The sequence below is a fragment of the Plectropomus leopardus genome, chromosome 5 (genome assembly GCF_008729295.1).
Source record: "Plectropomus leopardus isolate mb chromosome 5, YSFRI_Pleo_2.0, whole genome shotgun sequence".
NCBI lineage: Eukaryota > Metazoa > Chordata > Actinopteri > Perciformes > Serranidae > Plectropomus > Plectropomus leopardus.
This window is the reverse complement of record NC_056467.1, coordinates 35,029,802-35,057,429: the sequence shown is the minus strand read 5'-3', so window position 1 is coordinate 35,057,429 and position 27,628 is coordinate 35,029,802. Positions and strand designations below refer to the sequence as shown.

At 40.3% G+C, this 27,628-nt stretch overlaps 1 protein-coding gene across 1 annotated transcript; it reads right to left on the bottom strand.

Annotated features, from left to right (window-relative positions):
- Positions 1-4: 4 nt before the first annotated feature.
- ints4 (integrator complex subunit 4) lies at positions 5-27,628 on the bottom strand. The gene is made up of 24 exons (XM_042486222.1): positions 27,469-27,628; positions 25,294-25,488; positions 24,939-25,056; positions 24,220-24,326; positions 23,968-24,079; positions 22,937-23,022; positions 22,750-22,800; positions 22,572-22,660; positions 21,881-22,001; positions 20,184-20,255; positions 19,884-20,058; positions 19,156-19,361; positions 18,849-18,991; positions 16,860-16,975; positions 14,169-14,302; positions 13,634-13,788; positions 13,397-13,490; positions 13,215-13,295; positions 12,989-13,119; positions 12,814-12,873; positions 9,652-9,811; positions 9,239-9,382; positions 2,334-2,454; positions 5-523 (listed from the first exon to the last, which is right to left on the bottom strand). Exons 1-24 carry the CDS (start codon positions 27,520-27,522, stop codon positions 324-326), a joined length of 2,925 nt encoding a protein of 974 aa, XP_042342156.1. The 5' UTR covers positions 27,523-27,628; the 3' UTR covers positions 5-323.

The window sequence follows — 27,628 nt, the reverse complement described above, 5'->3', positions numbered from 1 at the left end:
TCTGTCACATTGGTTTGTCTTTATCAGAGACATTTTAAAACACGAAACTATTTCTCATGCAAAAGACACAGCATGAGTAAAAATTACTGTTGCGATTCCTTTTACTTCACCATAAATTATTTTTATGAATGCCATTTTGTAAAAATGTTTTAAATTGAATGTCTTCTGAAGAGTAAGCAAATGGTTTCACCTTTTCTGTACAGTTTTGAATCTGGAAGGTCAAGCAGCTAGCATCTTCTTTCAAAAACAAGCGAAGAACCTCTTGCATGTGAGGAAGCCTTCTGTCCGTCCGTCCCTCCGTCTGTCTTTTGTTAAGAGTTTCTTCAGCGTCGGGCAGGTTTGGGCATAATGTAGACTTTGACAGGCTTGCTGAACGGGATGGTTCCCTCTACGGCGGCTTCCGGTGGCGGGAGGCTGTCAACGCTGTCACTCCATCCCAGTTTGGAAGCCGAAGAAGGGGAAGAGAGGGAGTTTGAGGAGGAGCTATAGGCCAGTAGGAGGCGCACCTCAATCTGAGACGGCTCTGAGAGAGAAGAAGACGGAGAGTAAAGATGGTCAATGAAGGAAACTAAGGGTGCGGTCGAATAGTCAAAAAAACAAAGATGTCCTTTGACTTATTCACCTCTGTCACCTCCATATGGAAAAGTCATGAGGTTAGGGAGAATCCATAAGGACTTGGGAAAGCACAGCCCTGGTGCTGAGTATCTGACTGCACTGACACCAGGCTCTGTGATTGGTGGGTCTACCCTGGTGAAACTAGATGGACGACTAAAAGTGGAGCTCAGATCATTTGCTTCAAGTGCTCTCATCATGTTGTTTTATGTGGGCTATATAAACATGGACAACGTGGTGAAAAATATAAATTTGTTTCCAAGGTTGGGATTAAAATAATAAAATTCACCACAGTAAAACAATATGGTTTTTGTATTGGGAAAAGTTGCTCACACTCCTGTCCATTTATCCACATTAATCCCAATAAATATGAATATGAGAAAATATTTTCCAAGAAAGGCATATCATTTGTTTCTGTTGAATGGTGTGTTGCTTTATATACTGCTGCTGCAAGGACTTTTGTGATGGCATTATCTCCTTTCCTATGGTAAAAGATTGTTCAGTGTTTCCTATGCTGGAGGAGATAAGAAAGGAGGCATCGCAGCATCCTTCCTTAGCATTTAGATAATCTGACCATCTCTTATCATGACTGCTACTTAGATTCATCTAAGTCATTTCACTCAGGAAAGCAAAAAAAGACTGCAGCCTCAGTTAAACTGACTACACCGATGAAGGCATGTGTGTGTCTTTTTGTGGAAGATATGATATGCATCTAGATACAGACACACACTAAAATGATATAAAGATGAACAGTATTCCTCTCATTACGGCTTTCCCCGTTTCCCATCGAAGGGTCGGTGGTGACTTTGGGGAATCATTTATTTCCACTCTTGTTTGATGAGATTATCAAATTCCGGGTCTTTCAGGAGGGATGTGTTGAAGCGCCATCTCGTGAGTGGTTTGTGTGGTCTTGGTAGGTTCCATGTGAATGATACTGGGGCATGGTTACTGATGATGATGATGGGGTGGATTTGGTAAACAGAAATACTTGGGATTATTGAGTTACTACTGAGAAAGAAATTGATACTTGAATATGAATGATGGACTGGTGAAAAAAGAAAACTCTCTTGCAGTTGGATGCTGTAAGCACCAACCATTGCCAAAACCAAAATCTCTCATGAACTGGATTACTATTTCTATGGATTTCCAGGTGCTTTTATTGTTGGATATGTTGGATCTGTCTATTGATGGGTCTATTACTGTGTTAAAGTCACTGCAGATTATTATTGGCAAGTCAGAAAAATTTGATACGGATGAGAAGACTTTAGAGCTGATTTTGGTTTAAAATACTTCAGCCAAATCTCTAAATGCTGATTCTGTTTTCTGATGTCTTTCAGTTTATGCCAAAAACACACCCAGCAGCAGAGAAGTCTGGCCTGTGGCAAGCTGCATTGTAATGTCTATGGAAAGCTGCAGCTGCTTGATTCTGGACCAGTGTGGCCAAAAGAAAGTTGGGACTAGTTTAACTTTTGACGGCAAAGTTCTGCCAGAGAATACCTGCAGCCAATCAGTTAACAGAGTCCTGTGACATGTCGGCCTATGGTACAAAGAATTACTACCTACCTCAAACACATGAACACACCTCCTGGCTGCAGAAAAATCAATGTCAAAGCTGCACTCTGCAGCTGCTTGGTGTGTTTGGTGCTACATCCTCATTAAAGGTAAACGGAGATGAAAATATTTCAAAAGGGTAACATGAGATCTGTGTGTATTAAACTGACCTGTCCATGCAGTGTGTGAGAGGTACACCTGTGTGATGAGTCTGTGTCTGTCAGGTCCAGGCTTTCTGAAGTCTCCAGGTTTAGGATGGATCACATGACTCTGGCCGTCTGGATACAGAACCTGCAGAGACAGAGGGTGTGTGTTATGCACAGAGAGCAGCTAAGTCTGACTGTGTTCACTGTGAGCAAAAAAGCGAGCAGTTAAGGGTTTTAGTTTAATAACAACATTGAGTGGACGTGTCTGTGATGTAAAGGAAAAATCCACAACAGAAAATTTGAATGTAAAATACAATCCTGACTTGTAACTATAAATCAGAACTTACACTGCCACTCTGACCCTGCAGTCACTGCACTCACTAGCAGGTTTGCAGTAACCTGTTACTTATGCAAGTTTTCAAATGCATTACAAGCTGAACTGATAGCAGTTATTAGCAGATGCGGTTTTAAACTGCACAAAGGAACACACTTTCGCAGATTTGAAGGATGAATGACCAGTGCATTTCAAAAATAAAATGAATGTATGAATGAATAGATTAAAATGTGCCTTGTGCTTCCTCCATGCCTCCAAGGCTGTTCAAAAGAGGCTAGGACTCACTCTGAGTTTAGGGTATGACACATGCACACGTGTAACAGCAGATGCTAAAAATGAATCTGGATCTTAATAAACAGAATAAGTATAAACCATAAAATTGTGATAGTAAGATGCTACATAAAAGCCAGACTAATAGATAGACTTTTATTTTGCATTTTAAAGTATCAATGTTTCCTGCTCCTCTTAATCCTCCGGCAAGCTGTTCCAGCTTTTTGGAGCAGAACAGTTACAAGCAGAATCATCAAATGTTTTGGTTTTACCCAGCCAGAATTTAACATTTCTACCCAGGGACAGCAAACAAGTTAGAGTCTGAGGGTCTGAGGGGCCTTTCTGGTTCATAAACTAAAAGCATCTCTGAGATGTGGCCTGGTGCAAAGCCATGCAGTGCCTTATAAACTAATAAAAGAACATTAAACTCAATGTGAGAACTAACAGGCAACCAGTGTAAAGTTTTTTTAAACAGAGGTGTGAAAAAAAACCTTGAAGAAAAAAAAGTTGTGTACAAAAATATAAATGTTGATGAGACATTTAAAAAAAAATGAGAAAATTTGGTAACATAACTAACAAACAAATTAACTAACTAAATTAACAAATTCTATGGTTGAAACTTATTAATTTATGCTAAATAATGTTTGTACTTTGATATGGCATGCAAATTTGACAAATTTTTGCAATATTAACAAGCTAGGATGCTGCTAATTATGAAGTACTCGTCTGAGGGGAGTCTATTATCATTCATGCAAAGTGAAGTTGTTAAAGTAAGGAAACGTAGTTTGAGAGTATTTGGGGAAAAATTAGCAGTTTACAAAAGGATAAAATGTAGTTTTTGCATATGGTTCAAATTAGTATCCACTGATTTTTATTTTTTATTTATGTGATACATTTCCAGGGTGTATTTCTCTGTCAAGAGCAGAAAGATTGACGAATGCAATAGCAGGAGACATCTCTGAGGTGGAGGATTTGTCTGATTGTGATGATCCTGACATGGATAAAGATTATATTCCACATGATTCACCAGAATCAGATGAGCAGAGCAGTAATGATAGTGATAGTGAGCCACAACTCCAGCCATGTGCATCTAATTCAGAGAGATCCAGAGGACGCGTGCGTAAACGTCAGCGTGTTGACAATGATGATGATGAGGCAGGAGCCAGTGAACATGATGACCATGATGGTGAATGTGATGACAGTCACTGTGAGAGATCTAGATCTGATGAGCCAGGACCTTGCAAAGATGGACGTGGAGAGCGCTGGAAGTCTGATACATTTACTTCAGACTTGGTTCAGTTTTATTCTGAAGATGAAATGCTGCATGAACAAGAAGATTGGCAGCCACTTGACTATATGGAGCATTACATTGATACAGAGTTGATTAAATACATTACTGACTGCACAAATGCTATATCACTAGCTAACAGAGGTAGCTATCTCAACACTTCAGTTGATGAGATTTTTACATTTTTTGGAGCATCAATTTTGATGTCTTGCCTGCCTTACTCACAAGTAAGGATGTTTTGGTCCAGTGCCTTACAAATCACTGCCTTTTGTGACAAAACCAAACGTGACAGATTTTTCAAACTGAGGAAAAATCTTAAAGTAGTTATTGATGATGACATTTCAGAAGACATGAGGAGAACTGACATATTCTGGAAGATGGGACCTTTCATGGATCACATTCTCAAAGGCTGCTTGCTTCAGGTTCAACCAGAATGTGTGTTAACTGATGAGCAGATGACCCCATTTACAGGAGCCTGTTCATTTTGACAGTATGTGCCACTAAAGCCCAATCTAGTTGGCATGAAGAACTTTGTGCTGGCTTCAATGGATGGCATTGTGCTGGACTTTGAAGTGTATCAAGGTGCAAAGGCACTGCGTTTACAGGTCCAGGTAGCGGAGGAACTGGGTTTCGGAGCCTTGGTCATCTAACATCTGACTAAAACTCTGCATACTGGTACAAAAGTGTACTGTGATCAATTCATTACAACCATGAAAGCTGTGGATCAGGTGAAGCATGTGTACATGACTGGTACAGTAATGAAGAACCGGGTAACCAAAGCGCTGCGGAAGCTACCAAGTGACCAAACCATGAAACAGCAAGGAAGAGGTGCCGTAGCATCAGTTACCAGAGGAGATGGAAGTTATGTGTAGTGACGTGGTATAACAACAAACCAATGTTGTTGCTTTCCACTGTTCATGCTAAACAGCCAGAAGACACCTGCCAGTGATGGGCCAAGAAAGACAAACAATATGTGACCGTCACATGACCAAGTATTATGCGAGTACAACTACAAGATGGGTGGGGTGGACTTGGTAGACAGGATGATGAGTTACTACCGAATGAGCGTCCGAACGAAGAAGTGGACAATTCGGATGCTGATGCACTTCACTGATCTCGCTCTAGCCAACAGTTGGCTACTCGCTGGGATAACGCTGAGTGTGGTACACCAAGACTGGGCATAATGCAGTTTCTCGAGTTTCATATGACAGTGGCTCAGGCATGCTTGGCCAACTCTAGTACTCCATCTCTCAATCTGCACAACTTCTGCTGCACGTCTTTCAGAGATGGTCAACCTGAAAAACCCAGAGTGTTGCAGAAAAAAAGGCTGCTCTGGGAGATCTCGTGTGCGGTGTTCTGCATGCAATGTGTAACTGTGCTTGCAAACTGAATGCAACTTTTATGCAGCATTTCACACATGCTAGTAGGTGTGACGGACTGTTCCTACAGAAAAAAAGGACATTCCTAGTTTGGAGTATGGAACAAGGAAAGGAGTTACAAAACTTACAACTCAGATATGTTATGATATGTTATTTTAGATTTGTTAAATTGTTTGCAATTTTGTATATACACAGCCATGTTCAGGCACTGAAATGAACAATTTTATACTTGAATAATTACAGTAAATAGTTTTATACTTTGTTACACACTGGTAACTCTGACATGTAATGTGCTCCTATGTTTGCAAACTGAATGCAACTGTTTTGCATCTGTTCACACAGGCCAAAAAATGTGACCAAAAGGGCATTCCTAATATGGAACAAGGAAAATTCATATAGTTATGAAATGCTAAACAAAAAGCCTTTGAAATAAACAGTTTTATACTTTGTTACACACTGTTGATTTTATTGCATTATATGGTAAAATAAACCCATTGTCCTCATATGAGGACATTATTTTTTTTCAAAATCTACTTCCTGGTCAAACACAATGCTTAGTTTTTATACTTATCTGGTCCTACTTATCCCAAATGGCTAGGAGAAACTAAAAATGCATATCAAACAAAAGCTCAGGTCTCACTTACCCTTTACCAGAAAGTGCAAAGACTTGTGACTAGGACCATAGAGGCAAAACCTGTACTAACACATACTGCTCCACACATTATACTGAAAAGATGTTCTGTTCTTAACCATATTACATTTTTCTTTACAAAGGATGATGGTGATCCTCTTAACTGCAGGAATGTCATTCTTCTTTTATCTAAAACCTTGTTTAGACCTTTCCGAAACGTCTCTTTAGCTCTTTTGTTTCTATACTTTGATGACTGCCTTTGGAGAGAGTGGAGTGCCATACACAGGGTATGCAATTTGTGATAACTTTTACATTTTTGAAAGCGCCGTCCTGCCACCCTCAAGGTCCACCCAAGTAGGAGTTTTATGCACTGATGAGAGCCTGCCACCTCACTAAAGGTAAAATTGTTACCATTTAAATAAAGATATATTTTGGAACATTTTCACAACTTTTGTATATTGTGGGCAAACCGAGGATTCAACACATCCTTGGTGGGACTGACAGACAAACTTAGAGTATGCAAACCTTCACAAATTGCTGTTGATAAATGTGATGCCTAAACCAAATCAAATGATCCTGGTTCACGAAAAAACGCTTTGGCTACATGGTCAGTCAAAGCATTGCCAAAACTGTCTTTCCTTTCAAATTAAGGCTTTGTCACAACCTTGCTTCTACTGCTGTGGCACTCCTACAGGAGCATAAGTTGTGGCTCTCCCATGGATGTATGTAGATAATCTGTGAGTCCACAATGACAGCCGATTGTGGCGCCCACCTCCCTGTACCCACTACTTTCCCCCTTTTGAAGGTCTGAGTGGACTGTTGAGGGTAACCATAAAAGTCTATAGACACCACAGTCAGAATCTTTCAGTGCACCAAAACAGAAAGGCGAAGGAACCACAGCCCTCCAACCAGCAGGTATGGTGACTAATAATGACCCATTGAAAATGAAGGAACCATTTAACTCTGGGTCATGTGGTACTGGCTATGTGCTATTGGATGTCTTCATCATTAGAAGAGACTTTTACACTCACAAACACCATGCAAAACATTTTAGTGCTCTCATTCCAAATTACAGACTCGTGGCAGCTTTGGACCAAATGAGAGATCTTTCTCATGCAGTTGAAGATCTTACAAACTCTATTACAAAGCGCGTGTCTATGCTCTCACAAGTAATGACTGCTGAAAAACAAAAACTTAACAAATTCATACTGCACTGAATGGAACTTGTGCTGTTATCAGACATTTAGCCTACAACATATTACGACCAAGACATTTCATAATCCCGTCACCACTAGTTGTATTACTAGGTTGAACCAGTGTTGGGGACATTGGCTTAATTTGGAATTAGTCTTGCTTGTTTTAAATCCTGACTGTTGTTTACCTCCTGATCTCCATGTCGAAACCATTTATCACTGGAACAACCGCAGACATCATGCACTCCATTGTAACTCAAGCTGTTCCACCAATAAGACACATTTTGTTTAAGATTGAAACTGATCACAACTGAATAGACTTTAGACAAGATGTGTTTCCAAAAAAAGAAGAAAAAGAAAAGAAAAAATTGGATTGATAAAACAAATACACATTTGGCCACTGCAGACTTGCCAATCACCAAGTCTGGGGGCAGCTTATAAACCCCACTGGTCTGGCCCTTGATCTTGCTGTATGCCAAATGTGAGATCCTTCTGTCACCTGCCCTCCTTTCACAATTTGCTAATTTAATAGCCTGACTGTTGTGTGTCCCCACTCCTTACAGTTCTATATGTAAATACACCCCCCCGCCTATACTGTATACAAGTGCATTCATTTCCTTTGTCAGGGTCAGCTCACCGACTCAGACCTGCTCTGTGTCTTGTCAGTTCACCAGTATGCCAGCCTGCTTCAATAAACTCACACCACCACAGCAAACTTTTGGACTGAATGTAAATTATTTCTTCAACAGTTTTAATATCTCGTCTCCTCCTAATCTCTAGTTATAACTTGTCATAACTTGTGATGCAGAATTCAGTTGCAGCTGATTAATTGTATTTATGAGTACACTCACACTGACACTCTTATGAGTACACTCTTATCAACACCTACTACCTACCACCTACCTAATATTTGCATGTAGCATCACATGCTATCATAGAGTGCATTTAGTATTTCTGCACCTATCACTATTGTTATATGACATGCTATTGCGTCTCCCCGCCTCTTTTTTTCTCTTTCCTTTTTGACATTATTGTAATTTATTTGTTATTTACTACATCAATTGCACGTCTACCTGTCCTGGAAGAGGGATCCCTCCTCAGTTGCTCTTCCTGAGGTTTCTACCATTTTTTCCCCCTTTACAGGGTTTTTTTGGGGAGTTTTTCCTTAGACAATTTGAGTGTCTAAGTAAAGCCCTCTGAGGCAAACTGTGTTTTGTGATAATGGGCTTTATAAATAAAATTGACTTGACTTGCCTTGACTCGATGTACAACAGAGCATTTGCATGTAGAAAGCTTTTGTTTATAGTATTTGAAGACTTTTTTGTTCTATGATAGTGAACCAGCTATTAAGCCTTTCAGCAAATGCAGACCAGATTTCACTGCACATGTGTTTCACCCCGCTGACATGCTTGAAATAGTGCCAGTTGGCCATGCTTGTGGAAAACGGGTGCAGTCCACCTAAGATGATGTGGATCACTGTGACTGGCTTATAGAAATCCAATCAAATGTTTGTGTGTCTCTGTAGAGTCAGATGACAGTCATTATAGATCTAGACAATACTGAAAAGTAATGTCCATTGTAAGGACAGAGGATCTGAACAGTTTTGTTTCAACCAAATGAGCTGTACTTCACAATCACTATTACAACAGAATCAGCAGCAGTGACCCATATTACATTTTTCTGACCCCAAACTAATTGTGAAAAGCTATAAATATTGAAGATTCTGTTGCAGTCTACCCAGGATTACTGAAGTGTGTAATTCTGAAGCCGAGCAAAATCCAATAACAGTGTGTGTAAAACTGAGGTTAGTTTTTGAGTTGTTAACAACACTGACCTGAACTTTGACAGTGCTTTGAGGGTCCTGGACATGCTCCAGTGTAGCATCAATGTCTAATGCCACCACCAGGCCGCTGGTGAATCTCAGCGGATTGTCAGACTCCCCCGTCGGCTCTATGATGGTGGCTGTGGCCCGATGGATCTGTCAAGCAGCAGGAAAATGCTCATGAAAACCAAACAGAACTGAGTGAACTGTGCATCGCTGCTGCTGATAATAAAACACATTTTCACAGATTTATTTGCAGAAATTATTCACTGGCAAAACGACACTCGTGGTCAAAGAATTCATTATCATGCTATGATGTGTTTGCAAGAACACACTGTTTTAGAGTGTGAGTCCATAGTCCATACAGGAAGCTCATGTGGTTCAGTGGTCCCCCTGCCTTCCTGTACTGACTTCATTGACTCTACCTGCTCTGGCAGTCTGAGCTGCAGCAGGCCACTCTGTCTCAGCGTCATTTGCAGGATCTTCACCATCTCCACAGGTTTACAGGACGACAGCCGGGGCATCAGCTCCAAAAGCTTATCCGCAAAACTGTCCTGCAGGTGGGGTAGCTCTGCCTTAAACAACCTGAGGGTTTCACAAAACATGGAGTGAAGGAATAATGACTTGACAGGCCAAACCCAGTAAGGAGTAGAGAAATTCTACCAGCAAAAAGCCTAATGTGAGTGATGTTGCTACATACATGTCTCCCTGACACACTAAAATCTGAAAGGGCGCTGTAAAATCACTATCGACTCCTCCAGGGGATGCACCCTGTCACTTGGCTTGATGATGTTACATTGTGATAGCAAATCTGTGTTGAAATCACAGAAACAGTGGTTCCCCTTGACACGTATTTCTCATGTCAGAGAAACCACTGAGAGTGAACCTTGTGTTTTAGATATTATCATCATACTGTGTGTGATGTGTTAGTGTTTTTATTCTGGTGCTCGGCAGAGATCTGACACCTGCCCATCTTCTCAAGGATGGTGGTGTCAGCATGGAGCTCTCTGGGAGCCGCTGGTAGACAACAGACTTATATTGTTAGCGTGTTTGTACTGAAATCATTTATATTCATGCATTCAGGTCCAATATATAAATTGGACCTGAATGCATGAATATAAATGATTTCAGTACAAACATTTGTGTTATGTTACATCACAGTGTCTGTTGTGACAGCAGATGCTGAATTCACTCATGATGATGATGACCTTACCTTTGCTGTATAAAAATAAAATAATTTCACCACCATTTTCTTACCATATATATCATATATCAAACACAACATAAGATCTCATTTTCTTCATAGTCTCAATAAATGAAAGGAGGAATCATCAGCTCACATCTAATAATGTTCAACCATTATTATTATTTATACCATAGTTTAATTTTTTTATGGGTTATTCATAGAATTTGTATTTCTACAGGATTATCACATATCAGAACAGCATATCACATCTGATTTACTTGATACTGTGGGGGTGATTTTGGTTCTCTCTATACTCAACCCAAGATGTGACAAGTGTATATTGTTTTGTACATAGACTATAAACAGATGCAGTCTGTGGCTTTGTAAATAAAAGTTTTCAGATTTGGGATTTTCTTTTTGTTAAATTTTCAGATTCTTTTTCAACATGCATGACCATAACCAAAATTATAACCACATTACACCACAAGTTTAAACAAACATGATTTGAACAATTCAATTCAGCTCCATTCTCTTAGCTCATCAGGGACCATTCAGGTTTAAAACATAATGTCAAACATTTCCCAGAGCGATAAGTTGAGAGATGATCGAGGAGGAGAAAAAAGACAGCTGAAAGGACTGATGCTGGAGACAAAAGAGGTCTGGATTCAGTTGTGGAAGCTGCAGTCTCAAGAGAACTTTTTATGGAAGTCTTCAATGGCCAGACTGCTTTAATTGCCAGAGACTACAAAGGACTTCATCTAGAGGACTCAAAATGTGCTCATGTTCCTTGAACAAACTCGCAAAAAAAACAACTATATCTGCTCCAACTCTTTCATTCTTTTGAATCAAGGCTTAAAACCTTTCTGTTTGCCACTGCTGTTAAACACATCTTGCACTGCAGCTGTACTGTAACTGTCATTCTCATATTTTATCTGTTTTATTTAACATATAATATTTTTATAGCAGTTTTTGGATGCGTACAGTTTTGTCTCAAAGGTACTGGGAGGGAGTTTTCTGTTTAAATCTGAAACTGCACAGAAAGAAACGATGCATCAAAATCAATGTTGTTGCTAATCACTGATAGGGGTGGGACAAAAAATCAATATGGCTATAATCGTCGTCCTTCCTTGTGTGATACAAGAATCGATATGCTGGCACCAAATATCGACATTTTAATTAATAAAATGTGGTGTCCATGCTGGTTTGTCAGCCAGCATCGCTACTTTATGACTCCTTGCGGGGGTGCTTCACACTTTAATGAGTGAAATTTGAAGGGAAGTTAACTGGCCAAAGAAGAGGAAGTTAACAGATCGGTAATGGCGGACAGCGGCGCAGCGAAAAGTTTACTAAGAGATCCCCCAGCCTCATTTAAATCCAAAGTATGGATGAACTTTGGCTTCTACAACACTGAAGGGACAAACTCGACAAAGACTTTGCAGTATGTAAGAACTGTCAGACAAAAGTGAAGTACACAGGAAATTCCACGAACATGCAGAGCCACTTGCAGCGCCACCACCCTGATCTCCTCACTGGGAAAGCGGCTGATGCTAATGCGTTGGCAGCCGTGAATGCAATGTTCAGCGCAAAGCTCCCTTTATCATCCCCGAGGGCCGCCAACATTATGAAGTCAATCGCAAAATTTATTTGCAAGGACCTCTGATCCTACAGCATGGTCAAAAATGAAGGTTTTCGCCAGATGCTACAAGTGTTGGAGCCAAGGTATGAAATACTGAGCCAGAAATATTAAATCATGCACTTGACCGTTTTACAACTATTTTGTGATGTATCGTTATATGATTTTCTTGCAATATATCGCAGAATTGCTATATCGTGTTAATATCGGTATCGTGGACCATGTATCGTGTATCGTATCGTATCATGAGGTACCCTGTGATTCCCACCCTATTCATTGACATGTCCCAGAATGTAATATTCCTATATAAAAAATCCACCCAGTATTCTGTATATCGAAACCAATTCCTTTTTGTGTGTGTGTGCTTTTATTTAAAATCATAGAAGCACAATGTCAAAAACTGGCATTTAAAGGGTTAACATATTGAAAATAAATCAAAGTTTGTTCATTACCCTCAGGATTGAGGTTGGTTAAATGATTTAAGTAGGTGAAAGTGGAAATTAACCAAAAAACAAACAAACAAAACAAAGATCCTAAATAAACTTCTGTTTTATGGACATGGCTAATAATTGTTTTGTGACCTTGCCTGAACCTAAATGTCCATAATAGGATAATAAATTTAAATTGGTTGCTGTCATGTCCTTTCAGGCGTCCCCCATTGAAGTGATTTAATCAGATCTATGGATATGGTTACATGCTAAACACAGGGCTGTTTTAACTCACTAATTATAGCTCAAATGTCCTAATGGACTCAAATGAAGATCTCACCTTTGAAATGACTCAATATCCTGCAAAAATTTCTCACAGCTGCTGATGAGAGAATCCAACCTGAAGAGAAATTACAAATATCTGCATACAGATGTGCTCCACATACAGTCTTAAATGTGTAGTGTGTGTGTGTGTGTGTGTGTGTGTGTGTGTGTGTGTGTGTGTTGGCACTTACCCTTGCCTGGTGCGAGAAGTCAGGATGAGCTGCAGTGCTTTGGCCTGGAGGCGAACATGATGTATGGTGGCTACCTGTCTGCTTTCCAAACCGCTGTAGAGAAACTCCAGCTTGTAGGTTTCCTCCAGGATCTACAAACACAACAGCACTTTTAAACAGACACCCTGAATGATCTCACAGGTGCAGTGTTACCAACATGTGTGTGTGTGTGTGTGTGTGTGCTGACCTGCTGAGCTGCGGCTGTGGCCGTGACATTTTGTTTAAAGCAGAGAGGAACTGCCATGTTCCACAGCTTCTCCTGCATAGCCTGAGAAAACGAGGCAAAAGTAAGACATCAAGGTCTTTTCAAAAAATTATTAGTCTAAGTGTTATTAACAAAATCACACAAACAAATACACACTCCTCTACCTTCATGAGCAGCAGCTGGCAGCGCAGGTACGTAGCACAGAAATCAGCAGCTCCAGCGAGCTCTGTCTGCAGCTCCCCCAGCCGCTGCAGGTCTCTGACAGATAGGAGGAAAAATACATTAACATACTTCTTCTCATCCATCGACCAAAGAGGTTGATACAGGCTCTGTGTGTGTGTGTGTGTGTGTGTGTGTGTGTGTGTGTGTGTGTGTGTGTGTGTGTGTGTGTGTGTGTGTACCGTATGGTAAAATTGAGCAGGTCCTGAGCTCCAGGTGCTTCCAGGTTCTGGATGGTGCTGACCCTATTCAGACTCTGCTGAAGAAAGAGCTGAGATGATTCCACTGAACCTGAACCACATCGCGAGTCCACCAAGTCCAGACCGCTGCCTGGTAACTAAAAGACAGGACAATCAGTTGTGAGAATATCTGTATGTGACTGCTGATGTGACAAAAAAATGAATGATGCATTAATCAAGGACATTTTTTTAATATTATTTTTGGGGGCTTTTATTGTCTTTAATGGACAGGACAGTTTGAGAAAGGGGGAGAGAAAGATAGGGCGACATGCAGCAAAGGGCCGAGGCCAGAACTGAAATTGCGGCCACTGCAGCGAGGATACAACCTCTGTTTACTGGGGCGCCGCTCTATCTACTGAGCCACCAGGCGCCCCAATTAAGGACATTTTAAAGGAACAGCCGACAGCACGTGTGAGTTGTAACGCTGATGTGTACTGCAGTAACATGATTCTGAATACTTCAATATTTCAGTTCTCACTCTCAGTGGTGGTACAAGGTGAGATAGACTGTCCCTCAGGTAGGCGTAGTGTCTGAAGGTGTGGTCGGAGAACAGTGCTGGCATGGTGGGACACGACTTGGCAGCGTTAAACACCAACACAAGCACTGCAATGTCTGTAATCAACAAACAGAGTCAAGAAAGTAAAACAGTTCACAGGTCCAGAGATGAGTGAGTAATTGTTTTAATGAACATTTTGTTTCTTCAGGCTCCCTGTTTGAGTCCTCCCATAGGGATGTAACTCAGCCTAATGAGCAGAGGCCTCCTTCTCCACCACCCAGAACTACTACCATTTTTCAAGGGTTTAATTTTACTCCGTTTCACGAATTGGAGGTTTACAGAGTCCTGAAGCAACTGGACTCAAACAAATCTGCAGGACCTGACGGGCTTGATCCCTGCTTTTTAAGGTTGGCTGTTGACTTTACTGCAGAACCTGTGACTCATATTTATAATCTTTCCATTTCTCAAAACATTATTCCTGAAGTGTGGAAATTTGCATATGTTCTACCTTTGTTGCAGGGAGGGGATTCCACCATCATTAAAAACTACAGGCCAATCTCGAAGTTGTGTGTTTTAGCAAAAGTACTTGAGAAGCTTATTAGTGAACAACTGATAGATTTTTTTAGACACAAATAATATTCTATCACTGCATCATTCCAGCTTTAGGACAAAACACACAACAAGCACAACAACTGCTGCTGCTGAAGTGGTGAATTATTGATGCACTAGACTGCAAAAAAAATATTGTTCTGCTCTTTTTCTTGACCTGTTAAAAGCTTTTGACACGGTCGATCATGTCATACTGGTGGACAGGCTCTGTAATATCGGTCTATATGGTCATGCTGTAAGTTGGTTCACAAATTACTTGTCTGATAGAACACAGTGTGTCCAGTTTGATGGGTCTTCTTCTGCCTTCCTCCCTGTATCAAAAGGTGTGCCCCAGGGCTCCACATTTGGTCCACTGTTGTTCACCATATATGTGGATAATCTTTGTGTCAATTTATCAAATGCTGCTTTTCATTTTTATCCAGATGACACTGTTATCTAGTGCTCATCTCCCTCAGCAGCCCAAACTCTAACATTTCTGCAGTCTGCCTTTGATGTTGTTTAGTCCCATCTGACTCAACTCGAGCTTGTTTTAAATGCAGAAAAATCTAAAGTCATGCTCTTTTCAAATGGAAAAAGGCTTCCATCCTCTCTTCCTAAGAACCTAACTACCCAAGGAGTTGAAATTGAAATGGTTAACACCTATTAGTATCTTGGTATTATTATTGACCAAACTTTGTCATTCAAACCTCACATTCAGAAATAAATCCTGTTTCTCGCTTCAGTCAACGAAACACTTGATTTCGGCAACATTTTTACCATTGTTGGATTATGGTGATCTGCTTTTTATGAATGCACCTGATCTTTGCCTAAAGAAATTAGACATATTGTACACTGCTGCTAATTGGCCTTCTCTGTCAGTCTGCAGGCTCTCACGCTGGTTAGTTTTTATTTGTAAGAGTCTACTTGGGCTGGTTCTCTCTTATTTATGTACATATATGTGTAAAAACCAGAATCACTATGGCCTGTGCTCTCACAGTACTCTTTTGATGTCAGTCCCCAAGGTTCACACAGAACTTGGCAAAAAAGCTTTTAAATTTGCTGCCCCCTCCACTTGGAATAACTTACAGAAGGACTTAAAACTGTCTGAGCTGATCACTGTGGGAATTTAAGTCACTTTTAAAAGGTCGAGAAAATGGCACTATTGGTCAATGTGACTGCCAATGATATCTGAAATTTGATGATTGCACTTTTCAAATTTTAACTGGAGACTGTGCTTGCTCTTTGTATTGTGTGATAGTTGTGTTTGTTTGATAGTTGTATTCGTCTGTCTGTATTCATTGTTGTAACCTTGTTTTAAGTTGCCTTCTTGGCCAGGTCACTCTTGGAAAAGAGATTTTAAATCTCAATTAGTCTTTTACCTGGTTAAATAAAAGATATATATAAATATATATCCGTTTTATGGTAGCAAAATGTAACTAAATAGTTATAGTCTGGAGCTCTGCAAAAGCCCTGTTTTGTGTGTGTGTCTGTGAGAAGCAGAGAGAGAGAGAACCAAAATGCTGGTGGCTTATAAAAACAATGTAACAATTTATATTCAATGATCACCATAAAGTCATTTTATATATTGCACGTGGAGCAAGCTGCAATACACTGAGTATATTCAATATATCACCCAACTGTGATGAAAACCATTACAAAAAGCCCCCACCAAGGCTGCTAAAAAACCCACTGTCTGATCAAGGCCTTTCTCTGCTGTCAAGACTGTACAATGGAAGAAATTTCTAACTTTGAATGCTGACCTTAATAAAGACAGACCAATTACAGTGCAAAGTTTGACTGTACTGACTGTGCTTGATTACGTTTTTACAGGTGAAGCTTATTAGGACTGTAAGCTGCTGTATTATATCAACTACAGGTTTAAACCAAAAATGTGGAATTAAGAGAAGAAAACAGCAGAAGTGCAGAGAGCTGCACATGCTAATCCTAACAGATGATTTGTGAACACAATGGCACTTAATGTGAAGGCTTTCACTTATAGTTGAGTTGCTGCAGAATCAGGTTGACGTGACTGGTTTGCATAAAAGTTTAACTGTGCTTTGAGCTTTTTCAGGATGTGAAGGATACAGGCCGGATCGTCCATGTCAGGCTCTGGTGTGTCGAAATATGGATGTGTGCTGAGCAGCTCAGGAACCAGCGGCAACACCAGCGTTGGGTGACGGGAACCCAAGAACTTCAGACACCTGATGTGAAAGCAGAAAATAAAGAAACAGTCTTTAGCTCATTAAAAGACAGTTTCAATTAGAAACAAACAATAACACTGTTTTATAACTTTATATAAGTGTCCACTTATATGATCAGAAGTACCATCATGTCACCACTCTTAGCTGCAACCTAAATGTACATTTAACAGGGTTTTTAGCATGTTGCCTTTAATGTTCACAGCCCTTTTCTTTTTAATATGTCTGACAATGTCTTTATAAAATGCAGTAAGTCTTTTCTGGATTTCACAAGCTTTTTCAGGATTGTTGTGACATAGAACTGTATGATTTCAGGGCAGCTTTTCTAAAAAAAAAAAATGCCATACATGTTTTGAAAATGTGTGTCTGCAGTGTTCACTTCCATATGTGTAGACCCTGTGCTTAATGTAATCATATTAATCACACCTCTGTTCTGTTCTTTCTGATTATAATGCTGCATTCACATTGATTTGTAACTTTGAGCCCACAGGTAAGTACTGGTTGTATGTAGTCTGGGGTCATGGCGAGGAAGATAATCTAGTGAAGGCACAGCTGTGGACCTAATAGCAGTGCTATGCAGCTGTGTTTGTCGCTCAGTACTTAAAAATGACTGGTTTATGGTTTAATGGTTTACATTGTTTCCTTACTCTGGAGCTTATTCTTCCCTTTTCAGACCCACACAAATACACACTCACAAAGGCAAAAGTATTCCTGTACACCCTGTCAAGTAGGGATGGGTACCAAAACCTGATATTAAAGGGCCCCAGAGCTAACGATCAAAGACTGTGGGATTGACAAACTTTGACAGTACTGGTTCTTTCAGTAGTACTTTTCAAGATTTTGGTGTCATTTACTATCTTGCTGCAGCCTCTTCTCTGCTCTCTATGTTGGGGCTGACCTCCAAATAAATACACAAACACAGGGACACACAGAGTGAAGTCAGCAAACAGCAGAGCAGAGAAGCTGTGGTGATGACAAAGTGAAGATAATTCGAAAATTACTTAAGACAACCACACTTCTTACTGTACAGAGAATGCCATCAGCATCAGGGAGAGCAGGACAGTGGACAGGCGCAATGACTGATGAAATCTCAACTTCACTCACTACTATGATGTCAGGAATATTTTTTTAGGGTGCTTTGGGCCTGAGTGCGGTGCGTCTGGGCTAGTGTGAGCACAGCAGTCACACTCTGGTGCGGACCCCAAGGGAGGAGTTGCTACCAGTGAATTCTGGTGTGGTCTGTTTGTGGTGAGAAAGTGCCCAATCTCGATATGCCACAACCATCTAGTGTACTCCACAAGTTTGGGCTAAAAAGGCTCTCGTAGTTCATTTCACCTTACTTTCAAATTGTATCGTTATGTGGTAAATACAAACGATAACGAATGCAACGACCAGCACCAGGAACAACACGCGTAGTTGTTGTGGCTCCATTGTACACATCATTTTTTCTCTTTACTTCTCAGCACTTCTTTTTCCGGTCGGGACTAAGGAGTCATGGCAACATGATACTCTGCCAGTGGTGCAGACATTGGACAACAATAAAAACAAAGGTGTGTGAAAGAGAGCCCTACTTGCTGAAAGATGAAACAATGTATAATTTTCCAAAAACAATCAATAACTGCATTGATGAACAGTAACTGCAATAAAAAGTGATGTTGCTGAAGTTTTTTGAGAGGAGCCACGGTAGCCATCAGCTTGCTTTTAGTTGCCTTTGTAGTTTTATGTGGCGACACTATTAAAACTGTAATATGAGAAAATGCACAAACTTTGCAGCACCCTCAGCCACCTAAGGCACCCTAGGGTGCAACATCATGCACCTAGTCCTGATCCTAAACATGGCACATTTTGCAGAGTACACAGACACACAGAGTCTTACTTCCAGACAGAGTTGCGGTCAGTGGGATACTTGTTGAGGTTCTTGAGCAGCTCCAGCAGAGCCAGCTGGATACACTCTTTTGTGGAGACGTTGGTGTAACAGATTAATTCATGGAGAGCTTCTCTGATGTCACGGGACGAGTCCTGGAGATCAGCAGTGACTTTGTTTAATATGTGCGTATACCACGCTTAAATAACAAGTGTTGTGTAACTAACAAGGAAATATTCAGAGACAGAGACAAAAACATATTTCAGTGTTTAGAGATAGACAGTTTGACCAGAGTGTATGTGTGTGTATGTGTGTTTACCTCCAACACAGCCAGCACAGTGTCCAGCTGGTCCTCTCTCAGTGTAATATGGGTAGAGATTTCTCTCAGCACATGGATAGACTGAAGTCTCACTTCCTCTATCTCATCGTTAAACATGTCGACCAGGAAGTCCAGACACTTCTCTGCGAAGCTGGGAGACGACCGAGCCAGCTGGCACAACGCCTCCACCGCCGCAATACGGACCTCTGAAAAAAGAATGATTAGAATCTTGATTGCTAGCTACTGGGCAATGAGATTACAGATGTGAAATGTAGGTTTTTTTTCTTGATTTTCTCTTTGCTGTAATCATTGTCAATTTTTATTTATTTATTATTATTGTTAATTTAATTTTATTTTGTCTGTTTTAAATCTAAAATGTCTTTAAGTATGTGGATAGCACTGTGTTGTTAAGTTAAAAAATCAATACAAATCTGTAATCTGTAATAAAAAAAAATGTTAAAGTAGATAAAATAATATTTGATCATTCCTTAAATGTTAGTTTGTATCTATATTTTCATTTGCTGTCACTTTAAAACCTGGAAAGAAATGAACATATCATGAGATTAAATGCCTAAAAAATACCATGCAACTGGATTTTTGGGGGAATGTGCCTTTTACTACCAACTTGACTATAAAGCAACAAAATCCTTAATATATGTCCAAATACAGCATCAGTAACGTCCTTTAGATCTGAGACACAATGACATGTTGAATCATGTTTCACTCACCAAACATCTCATCCTCCAGGCCGTGAACGAAGGCTCCGCAGGCCCCTGAGGCAATGAGGTTAACTGTATTTGTGTCCAGTTTCTCTTTGGGGGCATCGTCGGCCCACTTTCTGCCAGAGGAGAACTCTCCAGAGGTAAAGAGGTCCTTGGCCCGTTCATGGGCCGTACGCTTCCTCTGGACAAGGAATGTAAGCGGAGGAGTGCTATTAACATTTTTTATAAATACTTATTTTGTTTACAGCTTTTTAATTAAAAAAATAAAGAAAATACAGATTTGTTTGAAAAACTTCAGTGACTCACCCTGAGATCTGACATCAGCTTCTTATCCAAAGTTTGCTCCAGAAAGTGAGGACTGACCTGCAGCATCGAACCCTGACACCCAAGAAAACAATGTTCAATAATGTGAGGAAAGAAGGGTCTTATTAAGAGCTCTTAATAAGGGGAAAATGTGTAATTTAATATTTGTCTGTGTATATAACTTCTGCTTTAGCCTTTATGTTAATCCAACAATATTCAATGCAGACGTGTGCCACGTTGGAATGGTTAAACAGATAAAAATCCATCTGAGCAACAGGTCAAAGAAAAGAAAAGATGAAATCAGCAGTCATTGGTAAAAGAAACTGGAAGCTTAGCATCAAACCTCTGAGCCGGGTACAGACATGGTAACAGCACTGAAACAAGCTCTGTGTAAAAGGTAAATCTTGAAAGACTATGAATGTATTAAGAGGATCTGGATACAGCATAGAGGCGAGGCCCTGCTTTTCCCTATGAGAGCTGCTCAGGAGCGCATGAAGCAATAAAAAGTCCATTCCCACAGTATAAAAGTACCTGCATCTTCATGAGGTATGCGCACTAGAGACTTGCAGTCCAAGTGTTGCAGAACAGGTAACCTCCAAAAGCTGAGCGACTGATTTCTGGTTTAGTGCTTCGCTAGCTTGAATGGCAGTCTAAAAAATGTATTCTTGCAGCTCTCGAACTGGACAGCTCAGATCTAGATGAGTATTTTTGAGGGGGTTTTAATGCTCACAAAAAAATTATCCACTGATTTACAGATGTCTCTTTCCCAATGTAAATCAATTAGAAAAAGTCTTTCTGGGCCCGTGACATCACATGACAGACCCAGACAGTGTCATTCCCCTTTTGGCCACTATGAAAAAATTAGCCTCAGAGCCTGGCGCACCTCTTGAGGGTTTGGGAAAGATGTGACCAGGGGCGGCGAGGTATGACATTTTGATTATGTATTATGTTAATGGCCACACTGCGGGAAATTTAAATAGCAGTTGTTTGCAATTGTTGGCTAATTCAAAGACTATAAACAGCAGCCGTAAATTCAGTAAACTGGGAAAACAATGCGGTCTGGGAGATCCTTACCCTGGGAGCAGAGGACGAGATCAGCCACCACATATTAGAGACTGTAAATGATTGTTATTGACATGTTATGCCTTTGTTATTGCTTGGAACGTGCTGCTGATGCATATGTTATATGTCACAATAGAGGCCAATGATGATGTGTTCATGTCAAACCGTCATGTCTCCTTTGATTGCAGGATACCATAATGCAGTGTAAGATCTCACACCTGAGAGGAATGATGCCGCCGTCAGTTGGTTTTGTGTAAAAATGCAAATGCAGGGACTTTGTAATGGCTCTACAGCACCATTTCTCTGCGTAAAAAGGTCTACTATGGGGATATCAACTAAATTGAAGTTCAAATGATTTATTTTTTCTTTTGTGTCCAAAACTATTTCAGATATAAATATTACATTAGGTGTCTGAATTATACTGTTTTTATCTCTATTGAAGGAAAGACAGAAAAAGCACCAATAAAACAGCTGATTCCACACTGCAACAGTCGTGCAGAAATGTGAGAATTCTTTATTGATCACCCAGTCTATAGCTCACAGTCTAATACCTGTCAATAAGGCCTTGACTAAAAAAATGTAATTATAGAGATGCAGAGAGCTGTATGAATACTGTGCATGTTGGTGTGCTCCCTCACCAGTGTTTTGGCAGCCTGCACCCGCACCATCCAGGAGCCATCACTGACCATGTGACTGATCTTTCCAAATGCATCATCAACAAGTCGGATCTCCTCATTGGAAGATGGGATGGGAACAATGCTGATTGGACAGACATAACAGTGAGCGACTAGTAAGGCAAAGCCACTGAAAACTGCTGCAGCTAATGAGTCAGGCAATGGAATGTAAAAACAAGAATAACCTTTTCTTGTTATAACCTTCTGCATTTAGCCAAATCAAAACATCAGGAATCAACAAAACACAGATGGTCAAGACTGTAACATCATGGGAAACATAATGCTATGTTTTAGAAAGAATCACACATTTTTGCTCTCTTCAATACATTTTTCTAAATTTTCTCTTTTAGTGTTTTTTAGCCGGACACTGACTAGTGTCCGGCTAAAAAATACTTCAGATAGTTCTTAACAGAGAACTTCGCCATTTTTCAGCATTAACTTCCTCTATCTAAGTTATGGATATCGTGAACCATAAAACAACATATTCTTTATAGTGTTCTCCGTGTCTTTTGGGACTGCTACAAAACCTGCTGTATTTCAACGAACCGGTATCCCTTTAACCCTGTCAAGTTTGTCATGTTGTTGATCCAGATAGTGGAGTTAACTCCACAGCTGTACTGATAGAAAGTCTCACTGAATATCAATGTCTTCTCACCTTTCTGGGTACAGCTGACTGAGCACCCAAACCATCTGCACGGCTGCAGAACGGACCTGCTCATAGTCATCTGACAGCAGCCTGCAAGCCTGCAAACACATGTCCATTTGCTGTGAGCTAGGTCTGTTAGTGAGCTCTGATTTTGGCAGGTTCCAGTAAATCTACATACTGCTGTCACCTGGTCATAAATGATCTCATGAATCTTCATTCCTCTCTCATGCAGCTGCAGCTGGACAAAACAAATGCACACAATGCCATGTAAAATAGTCAGTGAAAAGAGTGGACTGGGTTTTCCCACTGTTTATAGTAATTGCATTGTTTGTGGTACTGGTTATAAGTAAGTGCAGTGGTTGGCGGTGTCCTACCATAGCTTTGAGGGCTGCTGTGCGGACTCTGGGGTCTTGGTCTCCAAAGTAGTCACTGATGATACTCTGGACGTCCCTCACTATTCCTGGTGCAGAACACACATGTAAAATGACACATTGCAATAAAATTATGCTAACACACCATATGACAACTGGAAGAAAACCAGGACCCAGAAATTAAGAGTTTTCAAGATGTGAAGTGCCCCAAACTAAGCACCTGGTCCTGATCAGATCTGTGGCTGCCTGTTGCCAGCCTGCAGCAGCCAACTGTCCACTGTTTCCTATGAGCTCTTAAATTGCTCTTTGGCAGAACATTCAATACTTAGAATCTGATCGTTCTTTCATAGCTTCAGAACAATTAAGGTGTGCAAGCTCACCTCTCCAGTTTGCTGAGGTGGGGGGGTTGAAAGAAAGAAAAGTCAAAGTCATAACCTACTAAAAACATTGTTGCCATGATAACACTGTGACGACGATCCTTGTGTACATGGATCTACATGAACTACTGAAAAACCTGTAGTATGCATGGCAGGCCAGTAGCAGGCGGTGTAACTCTGTAATGACACACCATAGAAGAAATGCTGAGCATTTAGGCATTCTTCTACAGAGCCGTGAGTATAAACAAACAGGAAGAAGCTTGGGAACACACGCACGAGAACCGACAGCGATAATGACCTCAGTAGAGTCAGCAGCACAAATACAGCTCAGTAGTCCACCACTGCTGTTATTGTTGTCCACGCGCATAGCTATTTGTCTGAAAGATAATGCACATGCGCACACTGCAGCCGTGACATCACCGTTCTAACAGTATCTGCAACCTGCCAGTTTACACACTGACATAAGGGGTGGTATTTTCAAAAAATTACACTCTGGAACCTGGTTTCAAAAGTTGGCATCTTCAGCCCCCCAAAACGCTGTTGTCACGTGAACAAAAGTCCAAACCGCAACAAAAGTTCAATGTTTCATGCAAATACTGTTGCCATGTAGACAGCCCCATAGTTCGACAACTAAAGACACTGAGCGATGGCCCAAACCTAATAATGTGCCCAGTCCCTCGCTGTCTTTCAGAGGAGTGTCCACCATGCCGAGACATCCGAGGAGCTTCAGACACTTGTTCCTCACCCCGAAATATGTGTCAGAGAGGTGCTGAAAGGAAGAAAGAAAAAAATATAAGTCTGTAACAGTGAGCTGTGTTTACAAACTCTCTCTGTGTGTGTGTGTGTGTGTGTGTGTGTGTGTGTGTGTGTGTGTGTGTGTGTGTGTGTGTGTGCGCGCGTTTGTGTCACCTTGCAGGCCACCTCTATGAGCCTCTGTCTGACTGCAGGACTCTCAGGTAGTTGTGTACCAATGACCAGCAGAGTGTCCAACAGCTGGGCGAGGACCTGATGAGACTCTGCAGACACACAGAGGGAAAGCGACCGGAGCAAACACACACTTTGGTAACTATCCAAATCTGTGTCTTTTTTGTTTTTTTTGTCAAATGTTTTAATATAATTTCATTTTTGATTAAAGTTTAAATGGGTTTGGTCCGATTCTGCAGATCTCAGGGCAGTTTCCACTGTTCCTCTGGGGATGTCACTGAAAACTTCAAACCCTTTAAATAGTCATGTTTTGAAATAAATTGTAATATAATGACAGCATTTCAGATATTTCTCATAAATCCTTCCTAAATTGTGCCTTACAAGCCTTATCACACTGTTCTGTGCAAACTCAAAACAGTGCTCAGTGTAAAGGAAAAATAATCATGCCAAGCGACACTGATGCAGTTTTTATTATTATTAATATCTCTTAACAAACACTGTAGCCAGAGCACGGTGAAGAACAAAAATATCACCAAATATTTCAAGGAAATCTCTTTCCCAGTGACTAACAAATATAATAATGTGCCATTATGGCTTGTTAGGGGTAAAAGTAACTAAAACAGATAATATCAGATAATCTACTGCTCAGGGGTGTAAATATGCGAGTAAAAAGGATGTTGAGACTGTGTGTAAATGTGTCTTACTCTCATTGTTGAGTGTGTTAATGGCGTCGTCTACAATGCAGTCCGGGCTGAAGCCCTGCGTTTTGGACAGCAGACCCAGAAGAGATGCGATCTTCAGCCTTACAGAGTTATCGGTCTCCTGGGAGAGGACATCATTATGAGCGGCATCACGTTTTGTATGTGAAACATCACTTTACTGAATCAAATGAACATAACTTTAAGACTTTAAGACTGTGCTTACAGCTACAAGGCTGTATGGGCACAGCACAGTGTTTCTGTTTCACCTTTACAGAGATCAGCTTTAAATGTATAAAGCTCTCGATAAGGTGATGGATTATTCACAAACGTTCTAGGTTCTGACCCATAGTTGTTTTACCTTGTAGTAGTGCTCCAACAGGATCCTGACCACACCCTCCACACTCTCCACTTCCACAGGCTTGCGTGCGAACTGCAGCAGGTACTGCAGGGCATCAGTGGAGTTGGTGGCCTTGCAGAGGTCGATGTGCAGAGCCGCAGACTTACTGGGTTTGGATAGACGAAGCTTTTTGGCCGGAACTTCTTCATGGGGAATCTGTCACCACAAAACAGAATTATTTATACAACAAGCAGGCGGGATCCTTGTTTTCCCTCAGGGATCTGCCTTCAGTTAATAAAAAAACCCTTATCATGCCCAATTTATTCAGCATTACTCTGTCACATATGAACATTTTGTGAACTTCCATCTTCTATTCTTTGTTGACTGTTGTTAAGTCTGACCTTTTCACTGCTTCATACTGTTAAAGTCATCCCTGAATAACAGCGGTAACTGAAGAATGTCGTACGTACTTCAGCTTAAAACATTTGGCACTTTATCATCGTAATGTCAAATGCATGTTAATGTCATGGGCTGAAAAAAACTCTTCACTGTAAGGTCACATATTACTGCATAGCAGGTGCAACAATATTTTGTTTTGGACTTCACTAGAACCTGGAAATGTTCCAGATATTTCTGTAAACCAGCCGAGCAGTTGAGGATGGATATTGTCATTAACGGTTTGAAAAAGAGCAGCTTTGATCTGGTGGACCCATCTGACGCACACTAAAAGCAGTGTTGGAATATATCACAGGAAACTTGCTCAAGTGCTGTACTTACGGACAACTTTTAAGATACTAACTATACTTGTACTCCACTACATTCTGGAGGGAAATATTGTACTTTTTACACCACTTGTCTGACAGCTTTAGTTACTTTTAGATTAAATTTTTTTCATACCAGTGAAAACCATGTATCTCCAAATTTGTTGATTTTGATTCTAATATTTCTGATTCACAGAGGGATATTTCAGAATAGTAGCAGTTAAATCTCAGTTTAATCATTTACAGCTACAGCAATAAAAATGCAACATACAAGTTAATGCAGCAGCAACATTAACCCATAAACATAATAGTAAAACACTGACAGAGAACAATCAATGCACAATTTCACTTTTCACACATAAACCCTTTGAAACCTGGATCAATGTCAGTTTTCTTTTGCTGCATTCAGATGCCTTTCACAAGTGTTTCAACCTTTAAAATCTGAGCAAATTGGTTTAATGTCAAAGATGGGCTGGGATCAACAACTTGGCATGAAATGTTTCACAAATTGCTAAGATGTGAAAGGTGACAAGAAAACAACCTGACAATTAGCTTTCAAAGAGAGAGAATCATCAGAATATTATCAAATAACTTGGAAAAACATTTTTAAAAATATATTTATTATCATCATGATTATTTATTTAAAATTAGGTAATGAAAAAAGATTACTATTATTATAATTTATATTAATTATACTTTATCGCTTTTTCCATATCATTTCCTATTTTAGTTTTTGCTTTTGTTTGTGCTAATGTCAGGACATTTTCTTGTAGATTTTTTATTGATTTCTTGCTATTTTTTGGGTCATTTCTTGTGAAGGTGCCTTTTTCCATGTTTTGTGAGAAATCGGGCTAATTTGCTCAGGTTTCAAAGGGTTAAGTACATCTTACTGATAAAATCGGAAACTTTTGGAAGCATTGCTGTGAATGCAGGACTTTTACTTGTATGGGATACTTTCAGTGTGTTAACGTTATTAGTACTAAAAGGAGCTGAATACTTCTCCAAACACTGACAGTCAGAAAACACCCCCTAGCCATTCACTCTTGAAGGATTACATGTGTGAAAGCACTAACCAGCACGACTTTACGTTTCAAGCCACATTAATGAATTTAGCTACACTTCACTGCGTTACCTTCAACTTAAGCTCTCTGGAGTGTTGGCTAATTTAGCCACATGATCTACAGCTAGCTGCCAAACTTAGACTTACAACTGCAACTCAATGATACATTACGTTTATGATGTACACATATCACTGATCTGACCTGTGTTGTGTTGTGACTGTGAGACTCTGGCTGTTGATGGGTTACCGTTAGTTAGCCAGTTAGCATTAGCCAAAGGCTAGTTAGCTCTAAAGAACAATGCGGAGCATTTCTCACGAGGGCAATGCCTTAATAAGTCCGCAGCAAGCAGCAGTGAGAGGGGTTCATGTGCTCACCTGTACAACTTTGGAAAATTCCTCATAAACTCGCTTTTTCAGATGGGCTGCCATGTTCAGGGAAAGATGGTTAGCCCACTTTTCCTACTCAGCCGGTGCCTCATAAATGTAGCTAGCATCATCAACTGTATAAAGCTAACATTCGTTCCTGCACTTCTTC